General features: G+C 45.3%; 2 protein-coding genes across 8 annotated transcripts in view; one reads left to right on the top strand and one right to left on the bottom strand.

Moving 5' to 3' along the window:
* Positions 1 to 14,100, top strand: part of LOC1270064 (Krueppel-like factor luna) — a 282,587-nt gene that overhangs the window by 215,950 nt on the left and 52,537 nt on the right. The window lies entirely within an intron of this gene.
* Positions 1,928 to 3,068, bottom strand: LOC1270062 (cuticle protein CP14.6). The gene is made up of 2 exons (XM_001688012.2): positions 2,636 to 3,068; positions 1,928 to 2,473 (listed from the first exon to the last, which is right to left on the bottom strand). Exons 1-2 carry the CDS (start codon positions 2,648 to 2,650, stop codon positions 2,036 to 2,038), a joined length of 453 nt encoding a protein of 150 aa, XP_001688064.1. The 5' UTR covers positions 2,651 to 3,068; the 3' UTR covers positions 1,928 to 2,035.

Below are 14,100 nucleotides of genomic sequence, written 5' to 3'. Positions count from 1 at the left end.
GCGCATTGCAATACAGGAATCACTTGTTCTCTCGCTCTGATTTCGCTTCTGCTTAATGTGCTCGGGCGTTACACTTTATCGTGCATTCTTGCATTGTTTTATTTGTTCGTGTACTTTCGTGGCAAAAGTTTGTCAACGGGGGAGGGCGCCGACCGAAAGATACACGTCGAACGCGCTGAGGTGTGCGCAAGCACGCTGTTTGTTACTAGCAATCGGGTAATGCAATAAACGGCTGTCAGCATCACTCGCTCTGCTGGACGGTTATGAAGGACCTGTTTAATTAAATTACAAAAGCAGCATGGAGTGACGGTTACACGTTGAGGCTTTTAGACGGTGAATGTGCGTGAGGAAGATGACAGTGCACTGCAGTGAAAGTAAGTTCGTTGGGAAAGTAAGATACTCGTTAAATTGTAATATTCTTGGAACAAAGCCTTTTTGAATGATTTGACCATAGCCACTTTGAATAATAAAATCGCTATGCTTTGCATTCAATTCTTCAATATTGGTGCTAGAACCATGTTCGGGGGATATTTTAGGGTCTTTTTTCTTTGAGGATCATCTCCCACATGGTCTCCACGGTCGTCCAGACGCAAACAAGTGACTAAACAACATCTCTGTAACCCTTCATCCAGTCTATTTTGTTTCTAAGTTTGTTTTGAATAGACGGTCAAACTAAATATGGAGATTAAGTTCATAATCCGATATTTTAGTCAAATTATAATGTTAGTAGATCAAAGTCCTTCCAAATCAAGGGAGATTAGTTACTAAGACTACTAACGTTATTTTGTTGGTAGCACTGATAGCATCAATTTCAGAATATTTTTGGATTCCTAGAACTCAAATAAACGGCCTCAGCCGCAGCATAATATTGAATAAAATCCCTTCAAACCTTCTAAATTTGTATTCTATTTCATTTCCGTCTCAATTTGAGTCAAGTAAAGTCTCTTCATAGTGAACTTTGCCATAAAATTATGCTCTATTTCAATGTCTAAACAGCTCATTTAAATGAATATTCTTGCTTATATATTTCATAATAAAGAAGATATGCACAATCTTCTAGCTGTTGATACACTTTCAAACTGTCCAATATAACTCCTAATGCATCAAGTCTACAACTACTTCAACAGATCTATCTCTCATATTGATTAGTACCATCAAGACCAGCAATAGCAGAATAGCAGAAAACATCGCTTCCCTTTTGTGGAACAGAAATTAACCTCGGGTTTCCAAAAATAGATGGAATCCCTTCATCCTCCACAATCGATTATCTCTAGCCAGATTTCCCTCCAGATTGCTCGCCATACACAAGTGACATCCACACACACACACACACACGTGCTCCAGTTGTGTTACTGTGACCCAATCGACAGTACGCCAGCATCAGAACAGACCGACCCAATCGGAGCTCTCGTCTACAGTACGGGTTACGGCACCATCCGGGGCCACTACACACATCCTGGGGTAATGTGAATATCCTGTTTCAATATCCCCTTGTTTTCGGTGTGGATACTGTCCGAAGGGCTGCGCTAAACCTAGGGCTGAGCCCGCTGGCACCACGGGGTCACCAGTTGGTGGTATGGACACGAGAGAATGATTCGGATTTCCGGCGAATGGCGGGGATGGCGGTCCCGGGATCAAGATAGCTTTCCAATTTCAAACCATGATGCCTGTCGGTTGGTGTTGGTGGTTGGTCGAAAGGTGCGGCACACATTTAGCAGACACACAGGATACAGGTAGTACGGTGGTTAGCGTTGATTAATGCCACTGTGACATTCGAGTGCACGAGCGGGTGGTGAATGTTCCTGGAATTCGTGGGATGGGATTTTTAAAGGGAAATCCCGTTGGCCCTTTGGGATATTATCTGGATGTCGGTGCTAGTGAGCTTCGGCGATGTTTAATTATAGCAGAAAGAGCATCGTGTTGCAATTTTGTACTTTGACACAATCACTTTTTTATTAAAATGTTTAAAATTTCACTACTTCGACAGTATGTTGATTTCGCTAACTAACTAATGCGTTCCTGTTGGAGCTACTGCTCAGCCCTGGGTCGCCCGCAGTCTGGCAATTTCCGAATCCAGGAAGGCAGCATCAAAGTCCGGATCGTTCGGCGGGTTGGCACGGATGTCCTCGAGCTGCTTGATGACGTGCTCCGGTGCTGGGGGTTCCACGGGCAGATGAGCTCCCTGCGGCTGGAAACCGTAGTCATCGGCCACGTAGACAAGCGCAATGTTGGAACCGTCCGGAGCGGGGTAAGAGAAGTCCCCGGATGTACGGATACCGTCCGAGCTGCTCGCCTGCGCCCGAATACCGTTGCTCGTTTCAAACACGTAGTTGTACGAACCGTCGTCGTTGATGATCTGGTCCTGCTGGATCACGATGGCTTCACTGTCTGGGCCACCGCCGGGCGATGCACGGACCGCTTTCCTCGGCGGTGCCGCTGCGACAAGGCAGAGAACGAACCCGGCAAGAACGATCTGGAGAAAGGAAGGCAAAGGGGAATTCATAGAATAAGGAGGCAAACAAACCAGAACCAAAACCGGTAAACCAGTCCCAACGTTGCTTCCTCGATGAGTAAGCAAAATTCTGGATTCGAGGAAAAGTTTCCTGATTGCACCATGATGATGGGATGTTCTTACCGCTTTCGAATACATCTTGTGTGACTGTCTGTGGAACGGCTTTCGGCTGAATGTCCCCGGTGAGGTGAGATCGTTTGAACTGTAAACTTGCAAACAGCTGACTGATGACAACCAATCCTCCCGAGGACTCTTTTATATTCAAAGCATTGCCTGCAGAGGGGCGACAGCGAAAGTATTTGGCAAGTCAGCTTAGACCAACACACACGCGAACAAACAAAAAGTGCACCAGTATGCATCTCGTTATCTATTCGCCCGTTCGTATGTGTGTGTGTGTGCTTTTTTTTTTTTTTCTTCTCAAACGAGTTAGAGCGATTCAAAACATGAGATGTTTGATCTTTTACATTCGCATCTTTGATAGCGTGTATTCGCATGTGTGACCAACAAATGCGGGCGTAGACAAAGCTTGCCTGTTTTCTTTCGTGTTTTTTTCGGGAGAGAGTTTGTCATCTTCGCCGAAATTGGAGTCGATGCAAATGAGCCCCCACCGGTATTGGTACGAGTTCGATAACGAAGCGTCCTTGAAACGGTGGGTCAGTGTGATTTATCAAAAGGTATTATAGCTTCCCATCATTCTTTTTCTTCTGCTCTTGCAAAACACACATCTAGTCCCCCATTGAGGGAGAGCCACACTCGGTTCAACGAACCATCCGTTCGCCAAATGTCTCCGTTGGCTTCGTGCGGCTGTTTTTTTGGGAAGATTTTTTGGTGCTTCCACGTCCAACTGCCAACGTTTGAACGATATTAATGGACACATCGTTAGAAAGGTCAGTTCTGTGCACACTGTGAAGAGATTGCGTAGAACGGCGGAGCTTAGCAACTTGCCTAGGGCTGGGTGCAATCTTCGCATCAAACCGCAGCACCCCGAAACGGCCACAGCACCAAAAACGCCTATTAAGCAGTAAACGGTCGCCGGCACGGGACGGAAAGCTATAATTACATCGTGAATCGTTTGCAACACCCAGCACAACTCGGGCAGGGATTGCGGACGTTTGACTGACAACTATAGGGCATGAAGCACCACTAGCTAGCGGGCACTGTAGTACGGACCAAGTGCTGTTCTATATCGTCGGTGCGTCCGTTGCCGATTTATGTCAGCGCCTCACGCAAGCCCCGTACAGTTTGCGCCTGTCCGGTTTGACGTGAGGTACGGGGCCGGCTGTCCGTATTTTGGTTCATCATTAGATCAGGAAATGCACACACACATTAATACACACACATTCACACTTACGGTCACGTTTCAAACCGATATTGGTGTTTCGGGCTGTTTGACCTAAACCTTGGCAGGTCTCGCTGTTCGTTGCATTAGGTCGTTGTGAGTTAACGACAGTCGTTGTCGAGCCTGTGTTGCGTAAATTGAGGTCACCGCAATTAACCTGCGTATTTTGTGGCGGTGGACATCAGTACTATCTTGCTCACGATTTAGACGTAAGATTACTAATGCAACCATTTTCAGATAAGTGTTTGCTCCAAAAGATTCGTTTGTTATGCTTCAATTGGTGATCGAACGATTTTAAATATGAAATGGTTCTATTTTTGCTCATGAAACCTGTAAAAAATAGTAAATTGTTAAAAAAAAAGAAATAATCTTATATTATTAAATAATTTCAACTTAATTTCGTGCATGTTGAAATTGTTAAATTCAAATAATTACATGTTAATTATTACATTACATTACATTACATTTTACTCATTGTATCAGATGATTAGTTTTAAATGGGATGTCTTCGAGAAATGATGAAAAACTACGTTAAATACTATTTTATATTTGTGGAATAAAATATCCTTTCATTTCACGTCTTACTTCCTATCTTTTCTATTTGTTACCTTTATTTTGATGAGTAATTTATGAGGTATCATCAAAATTTTCACTTTTACCAATAGGGCCAACATATTATTAACTTATTTAACACTATGAACTCTATTACATAATTTACACAGGTTTTTTGTGTTTATTTTGCGAATACTTTTAACTGCTTTTCAATGTTATAATTTACATCGTTTTTATCGATTTAAAGATAATGTCAAAAATGAATATATGACACAATATATTTTTAATTATTATTAGTTTATTATTTTTAAATAATTATTACACAATACAATACGTTTTGGAAACATAATCCAAAATCTTGATAGTGCCTATAATATTTATACTTTAAAAAGAACGTAAAGTCCCATTTATCAAAACTACAATTTCTTATTACTTATTTACCATTTACTCACAAATGGACAATCCTCGATCCCATTTACAATCTAATCCAATCGTTCGAATTACAACAGCTCACACGCCAATTGGAAACCGTAAACGCCTAATTGACGCCCGGATGACGGATAGTACAGAGCAGTGCATCAATTCCCTGCTAACCGCCGGTACGCGTACGGTGTCATCAGCGTTATAAACGCTACCCAAATACGCCCTCCTGCCCACGGTAGATGATGGCCAGTTAGCCAGCACAGCCAAATGCCGAAAAATCGTTGCCATGTCACACCGTCCATGACTGACGGGATGCCGCGTCGTGCTTATCCGCATGCTGCGGGGGATCCTTCGGCCAGTCAAGTTTAGCAGGGAACCCTTGCGCAATGGATGGATGTCCCATGTTCAGTGGTTTTGTACCCGGTCCGGAATTTTCGATGGGTCTTACGCTCTCCCTTTCTCTCGCACACGCGCTAAATGCGATAATGAAGCTCCCCCAAAAGTGGCATGACTAATGAATGAAGGGCGACAATGGAAGAACGCGAGCCTCCGGTGGAAAGTTGCGGCAAAAGATTAAAAGCTTCCCACACTTGCGCTCGGTGCGCTCGGGATTCCAGCATGCCCGAGCTTGCTGCGGTTGACAGTGTAACACGCCACAGCAACCAATTTGATCCCCCCCCCCCCCTGGACAGCGAAAAGGGAGTGTTAGTTGGACGCTGGATCACAAAACCGCACGACCACTGTTCGCGGGAGGCCGGAATATTCCCCCCCCCCCCCCCCACCATTGTCACTCACTAGCCCACCGTTCCCGTGCGCACTTTTACACGCAACGCAAGAACGCACAAACGATTCCGCAGCCAGCCGCGGCTGTGTGTCCGGTTGTTGTCTTCTGGTCCGAGCATAAATTAATCACATTTATCTCATCGCTTTTCATTTTCATCACAATTGTCGTCGTCGTCGTCGTCGTCGTCCTTGGCGTCAGCGTCCATCGGGTGACAGCGCCCGCTGTTTGTCCGGTGGTAAATGGAAAAGCTATTTTCGCGATAACACAAACCTGATTCCCGAGTGGATGAGAATGATGTCCCTTCGCGTACCGAGTTTGACTTCTTTTTTTATTCTTTTTTGTCACCCGCCCCGCGCAAAAGGACAGCTTCGCCTCACGAGATGAGATTTTAGCCTGCTGATCTGGGCTTGTCTCGCGCCCTGATTCCGTTTTGCTGGCCAGAACTGCCAGAAGCTCCCGGGGCTGGTGAAGAGTTTGCGTTTTGATGATGTTTGTCCCTGTAGCCCATTTTGTGTTACATTGAGCAAAGAAGAACAAAATAAAAACAGAGGCAAGGAAACAGATTTTCAGTTCGTTTGCTTGTTAGGGGCTTTTTTGTGCGGCTCTTCCATGTTTTCCTCCCCGTTGTTTGTAAGTGCCCTTCGGGTGGTTGGATTTTAGCTTCATTTCGTTTCCGTCGTTTTGCCGACCCTCGGAACGCGTGACTGATGGACGCAAACAAACACCGACCGCAAACAATGCCCGGAGACTAAATTTCTTATCACATTTCATTCACCGGGTGCACGGTGGCGGTCCCCCCCCCCCCCTGCGCCCCCTGGCGATGGAAAATTCAACTCGTCGCACAATCGCCCCGGAAGCAACTCGTAGCGAAAATGCTGAAACGCTGATGCCGCCATGATGATTGTGACCCGTGCAGCTGGCAACCGCTGTCGCCGGGTGACATTTCACTTTGATCCTAGCCTGCCTTTACCTGCGGCGGTGTGTCCCCGGGCGGGTCGAACGGCCACCAAAATTCCCTATCATTATCATTCAATTTTAAAGTTGGGGCTTGTGTCCGCTATGCCCATCGCGATAGCGCACTTTGGCAGTACAAACGAGTGGGCAATCGTCTCGTTTTGACGGTCAGCTGTAATTGAATGTTTCGCTTCACCGGGAATGTGGCAAATTTTAGGAATGGCCAGACCCTACTCTCGATGGATTGGATAAAAATTACACGTTTACTTCTCTTGCCATCTCACCAGCGCCGGAGCTTGAAGTGGTCGGACTGCTCAACAGAAGTCAGGACATCAAGAAAAGGAAAATGCCCCGCTTCAAACAGCATGGCACTGTTGGCGGATTTCCATCTAAATCATCCACCGCGAGCAATCAATCGTGACTGGTGGAGTTGCTGTAAAGGAAGGGAGAGACGTTGCGCCTCCAAACACGTCCCCTTCGGTTGCTCACATTTCAATTACAAATGCTGACTGCTTTTGTTCGCCCGAAGTTTTGCCCGAAGCTTCGAGTTCGCTGTGAAGTGGCGACAGCTAAATTTAAATGTCGTTGGAAATGGAGCATCCGCACCGTTTTGCGAGAAACGACAGCATTGTTTCGCGCAAAGTATGGCGTGAATAGCTTTTCGACCAAACAGTTAAAGTGCGTTCTGTGCAATCGTTCGGTGAAGAAAATAATTGGATTGGAGGGCACAAGGGCAGCAGCAATTCGGCCATCTCAATTACGGCAAGATTAATTGCGTTCCGAAATGTCAAACGGTACGCAATGGTTGTTCCTTTTTTAAAGCTGTTCAGTTTAATGATTGTCTGAGATAACGGCAAGACAGAGGGAGTCAGAGAGAGGCAGAGCATACGACCTATTTCAATACCGTATACTCTCGCACACACTGGCAAGGTCTTTTGAGGTCTGCTCGCCGAGATCGTTTAGAATAATCAGATTAATGTCAATTTAAGGATTGTTTGTAGCTTTGCGCAATAATCACATTACTGCTTCCCTGGTGCGCATTCCTTGTGGATCTTTAGTCGATTTTTTTGGTTTTGGTTGCCCGGAAGATCCCGGAAGATAAGGATCCTAATTTTTTCTGCTGTTGTGAATAGCAACGGAAGGACCCAACTTGTGGCTGTGTAAAACTGTTCGACGAAACGCTTAAAAAAACACCAAAAAGCCTGCCGAAAGTTAGTCGTTGTGGTTTAAAATTGAATAATAGATAACATAAAAAAGCCATCGACCGTCGGAGCATCAGCAGGACAAAAGAACGAAAGCCAAAAAGCCTCCCGGTGCGGTGGGATTGCACAAAAAATTATCTCGGTCACTTGTGTCAACGCAATGCGAGGAGCAAATAGCCTGAAAAGCTTACCTAAAGTTGTTTCGTTTGATTTGCTTCCTTTCTATTTGCCTCCTGTTTCCATGCTGTTACTGAAGACCATAACGAGCTAATATGGTGTTTGAAAAAACAACCCTCTCACACAAAACAAGACTCTTGTGCATGTCCTTTTAACCGCAAGAATTGGGTTTTGTTAAACCCACGGCTATCTTGGTCAATGTCCGTTACATTCTTTGCGTGGTAGTGAAGAGGGTAGCAAAGGGTGCGAGTAGCTGCAGAAGAAAAGCTTGTCTTCGCCGCTCTAGTTAGGTATGCGGGAGGCAGTATTTTCAGTAAGTGGTCTTAAAACATCTTAATTATAGTTTTTAACGATATTTTAAACAATAATATGCGTAAAGAATTTCAGTCTTTTTCGAGAAAAAATAAATGAAACCTATGGGAAAAAAATCAAACATTCGTAAGCTTACCTTTCTATCGACGCAAATATTCAGTATTGGTCTACATTATTCAAATAGTAGTCCACAAGTTTTTGGTTAGTACATCGCATAATTGACATAAAATGAACAGCGAAATGTCAAACCTCACTTGAAAATACCCCTGATTGAAAAAGTTCAACTCACCCAGCACTTTTTTATGCTCGGAAGTGAACGATACAATCATGGTCCTCGTACTAGAGCTTGGCCAGCAATTTTATTAGCCTTCAACAACAAAGATCTGTCGCACAATCAAATCCGTCACCGTCTTAACGCCTTCCCAGGGAGGCGTTTTAAGCGCAACACCTAGCCTTCAGCCGTCAACTACAGTGCTGGGGGGACAACAAAACACTCCAACATACACAGCACTGCATTGGTTTGCCATTTGCGCTGCTTCTCGCAACAGCCATCATCGAAGCATGTTAATTAATTTTACCCTCGACTCAACTTGCGTTGACAAACACATCGCAACGGCACACAAACCACGGCAACGGAGACAAACGGTGCGGAACGGTGCCTTCTGCGAACGGGCTAAAACCCCTTTATGGCGTCGCATCAGCTTCAAGCACTCGGTAAAACAGTGCCTGGCTCCGCTGCAAGGGATGCACTTTAATATTTAATGAAAAATTGTTTCACCATCCAACAGGAACAGGAAGAGTTCAATGCGGGCCGGGTGTACGGTTCAAGACGTTGAAATTCATGAGATGTAGTGTGCGCGCTCGTCTGCAGCATGAACGATCGTGAACGGTGGCTATCGCTCTCTCGTACGCCACCGGCAGCCTGGCTCCTCCTCGCCATGCCCTTTCCCCGATGCCGGTGCGCCGTCTGGTACAATCTCTGGGACCTCATCCCGTTGTTCGCCCAGCGTAGACAATCGTGCAGCCATTGGTTTTCGAACAGCGGTTCCTTTCTTCCTTTCTTTTGCCGCTCCATTTTCCCGGCTACAGCCAACGGTAGCGACAAGCTGTCTCGTCGAATACACGAACATCCAATTGGCGGAGGGGATGCAGCGTTCGTAAGGCAAAAGCTGGTGCTTCGCTCCTGCCATCCCTTCTGTGTGCACTCTTCCCAGGACGGAACATATCTCCCAACCAGACCAGCGGGAAGCAGACACCAAATGGCATGAAATAGTTTCTGACGTGCCTTGGGAGACTTCTTTTCTTCCTTTTTTTCGCCGCGTCGTAGTTTCGAGCACACTGAAGCAGCAACTTCAAGGATGATGCATCCGGCTAACAACCCGCGACGTGTTGGCCAGTATCGTTCGAACGCATGGCTTGTTCGCCAACTGGCACAACCTTTTACTGTGTGTATGTGTGAGCATCTTTGTACCAATGTGTGTGTGTGTGTGTGTGTGTAAAATATTATCCTCACCGGAACATTGTTCGGGTGCATCATCACCCGGTTTGCCTTAGCCAGCCTACATCTTCTGTTCCCCTTTTTCTCGTCCGATTTCTGTTGGACCGTATAAACGAAGGAAAAAATCGCCCTTCGCGCCCCAAGTCTCTTTGCCAGGCTGGGCGTTTTCTAAGACCCACCACACTCAGAGCAACAAAAAAAACTGAAACCAACCATCTTCCCATGAAGAAGGTTGTAAAATTGTCGACCGGAAATTGTGGCCTCAGCGCTCGTTCGTTCGCTTCCTTTCCCGCTGATTGCGCGCCGTTGTGATTGTGACCAGCGTCTGTTTGTGCGGTAAGCTCACCCGGTGTGTGTCTCTGTGTGTGTATGTGTGAGGTTCTATAAACAGTTTCATAAAATTTTATCAATAGCACCAAATCTATTTCCTGATCTGTCAGCGGCAGGAGCGACTAACGCTGGCCCGGTTCTTTTTTTTCACCCCTCCGTGCGCACTGTGCCATTTTGTTTGTGGCCCAGCACGGAACAACGAAGGGATATTTCAAGTCAATTCGGGACGTGTTTGGTCGTACCTTCCTTCACCTTGCTCGGGTGATTCCTGCTGTCCGGATTTGCACGGGATTCACACCGCGAGCAGGTGGGAGCTATGGGCAAGGCAAGTTGAGTTGTTCGAGCTGGAAAATATCCTGACGGTAACACTTTTCAATTGAACCGCATTTTTCTGGTTGGTTACACGGCCCGCATGGGTTTGTGTGTGTGATGTGAATCATGAACGGCTTTCCCTTCCTGGTTTCCATTTTAATTCTGCGATATTGTACCAGTAATTCAAACATTAACGAAGCTGTCAATAAGATGCTTACCATGTGATGCGTGAAGGGAAATGGGAAAATTGAAGAGTTGTATTTCTGGGAAAATGATTCAAACATTGCTCCATCATTAGTTGAACCATCAACATCAAAAGCATCCAGCTGGAAACAAGCTTTCAATTTAGTATTTTTACCTCAAACTTCTCGCTCACACACAATTTTCTTTAATTTCTATATCATAAACATTTTTTGTGCTCATCCACAACACAAACTCCATCCAATCCAAAGCCAGCGAAAGAACGATTCTTCGATTGCGCTCGCTTTTTCTTGCACCTTCTGCGGGATCAACGTTCCGCTGTTCAGAAACACCGCTGATTGGCAGACAGCTTTCCAACTCGTCCCCTGTCACCGAGTTTGCGTTCATCCTTTATTTCGTGTATAACCATCTTGGCTCCACAAAACGGTAATACTACGCGAATGGATGGATTCTGAAGGTTCGGGAAGTCGGAAGACATTGCACGTCGTCCATAAGGCGACCTGTGCACAGCATACGCTTAGTCGTGCGCTTAGTGGAAGCTGCCACCAGCTGCCACAAAAAAAGAAACGAAGCAAAACAGCAAGAAACCAAGCACAACAAATCCTCCCAACTTTCATAATTGAAGCAAACGGCAGCAGGCAGCACCGGAAATGAAAATCGTGAGATGCCACTCTTATTGGCTGGCCACCGAACCACAAACGGGGAAGAAATAACCTCAACACACATCTCGCACGAGGAACTTCGGCAACCTGAATGATGATGACGGTGATGATGGTGCGATGCTTGTGCACAGCACACGGTCCAACGGAAAGAAGGCAAGAAAACTCGCTTGCATCCTATCGATCCCTTCCTGCTCTGAGTGTTTCGTGCACCTCCACTACCAGCCCATGATCGATTGATTAAAGGAAAACACTTTTCGGCATCAGCGCAGTGGCAGCACCCCGAAATAGTGCGAAACGGGAGTGCACAAAAAGAAGCGGACGCCAGGAAAGCTGCTGCTTGCCATGAACGGTATTGCGGTTATGCTACGTGGTCAGTTCCGGTCGCTGTGTGTGTATGTGTGTGTGTGTGTGTGTGGGGTGGGGGGGGGAATGGTATTTCAGTTTTTGCGTCCATCTTTCTTCAGGAGAGTTGCAAGCAGAGTGAGTGCAATTGATGAACTTTTCCCAACTTTCCCCACACATTCTCTGCTTATCCTCTCCCTCCCCTACAACCTTCAAAACCGTAGGGTGCCTTTGCCTTTTGCAAACGCGCACTATGAAATGTGTTCACTCCGGTTCTATTTACCCACTCCGCTGATACTGCAAGCGGCAGGGAAAAAGTTTAGCGCACGTCAGGGAATTTGCTTCTTGCCCTCTTTTCCACTCCGCTTTCGCTTAATAGAAATCAACGCCATTTGATGTGCTGGCGGTGGTGGTCTGCAACTCCACAGTGATCAGGTACGATGAAAACTAATAAGCAGAATGAATTTATCGATACTTTCGGCTCCCTTATTATTGGTTGTGATGATGTTTGGCGTTAGCAGAGTTTTGCAACTGACTGGCTGGTGGCATAAATACTACACGTTTCGTTCACATCAAACAGGTTCATTTGTGGGTCTGACCTGGGTCTGGGATTTGAAATGGAGAGCTTGGATTTGTAGCTTTTTGATTAACGTTTTTCGGTTCGTTTTAGTGCTTGGTACGAGCGCGGAACAGTTCGCTTGGTTTATTCAGAGCATTCTCGATGGGGAAAATTGCAATTCTTTATAATATAGATAATGTTCTCCATTAGCATTTCAGTCAAAATTTTGTTTAAAAACAACTCATGCAATGAGAAATCCAAATAGAAGAAGGTTTCTCCAATTTGGATAAATGAAATTTGGACCAATAAATGAAATCCACAACAAAATTAATCACGAATTTCAACATGCGAGTATGAAAGAAGTATCTAATATATTTAAGACAACTATTTTTTGAAAACGGAAGAGAGAATCTTTTGTTATGTTTGAGGTGTTCTTTAAACAAATAATGGGGTCTTTCACGATACTAGCCAGCTTTTTGATACGGAGTTTGACAGTTGGTGGCTGAAATCATGTCAACACTCCATACAAAACCGCACACACAACTAACCTGCGATTTTCAGCCTCGATTATTTCAGCCTAAAAGCTAGCATATGATTCGAGTACCTGCTCGAACAAGTATCAAAACAAGGTGGCGTATTTCATTCATCCCAAGGTGCATTAAAGAGATCTTAATCTAGAATCTTAAGCCGGTCTCGTAGTACAGTCGTCAACTCGTACGACTTAACAACATGCCCGTCATGGGTTCAATCCCCAAATAGACCGCGCCGCCATACGTAGGACTGACTATCCTGCTATGGGGGGGAATCAATTAGTCACTGAAAGCCAAGCCCACAAGTGGGTACAGGCAGGCCTTGACCGACATCGGTTGTTGAGCCAAAGAAGAAGAAGAAGAAGAATCTAGAATCAAAGCGTATGTATACCAAGTGGTCTCGTCCCGTATAGTTTGTTAACTAATATATGTCAACTAATATTATACCCACTTTGATAGCTGCTCGAAAACTGCTATACTATGCTAACAGCTGACATTTCAGCCTACAGTCTTGAAAAGGAAAACAAACCAATGTCATTGAAATCCTTACAAATTTTGAATTTGTTATAATCTTAAATTTATCATATTTGAGCTACTATTCAATGTTTCCTCCCATGTTGTGTACATCTACTGAAATAATATTTTCTTTTTTCGGCATCTGCACTCTCCAAACGTTACTCAATGAATTCTGACCATTCAATGATTTCTTCGAATCTCATCCTCATCAACCCGCCAACAGTGTGCAAACTATTCGACAAGGTAACTCTACTAAAACCCTTTTATGCAAAACCTAATTTTCGTCAAACCTCACGCACTCATGCGTGAAAGCGTTCCCACGAATTATTCAAAGTACAACTCACACTATACGCAGCCCATTTATTAGTAAATAATCGATCCAAACCCAGTGTGTGTAATCACAACTAATTATCCCCAAACCATAAACATATACACCTACCCTGCACTTGCACTGGATGCCAATGGAAACAAAATATCCGTCCCCGTTCTGAAATCAAATAAACGATCCATTACCTCTACCCGGCTGGGGTTACATTTCTCGTACACGCGTTCGAACTACACGGCCCCCATTGGTCGCCTGCGCCATCCGGTGTTCCGTTACGCCGCGTTGAATTTCGAACCCCTTGCGCAACGCACCTGCTGGATTGGCCGGATGCCTCTTATTTGCCGGTTCATCAATCAGAGAACAGCCACGGCTCCCGGAAGATTCAATTTGCCAAATCAAACGCCAAATTTTACAATCCAAATCGATCAGCAAACAAGCACACCGGACGACAACGATACACGCACAAGCGCACCACACCCCGTGTTTCACCTTCCGCTGCTCGGCCAGAAAAAGAGCGACACGCATTTATCTTGTTTTCCCGCGCCGTACGAAGGTAGCAGGGGAGGGTTT

The sequence above is a fragment of the Anopheles gambiae genome, chromosome 2 (genome assembly GCF_943734735.2).
Source record: "Anopheles gambiae chromosome 2, idAnoGambNW_F1_1, whole genome shotgun sequence".
NCBI lineage: Eukaryota > Metazoa > Arthropoda > Insecta > Diptera > Culicidae > Anopheles > Anopheles gambiae.
The sequence above is the reverse complement of the archived record's forward strand: the minus strand, read 5'-3'. Positions and strand labels throughout refer to the sequence as shown.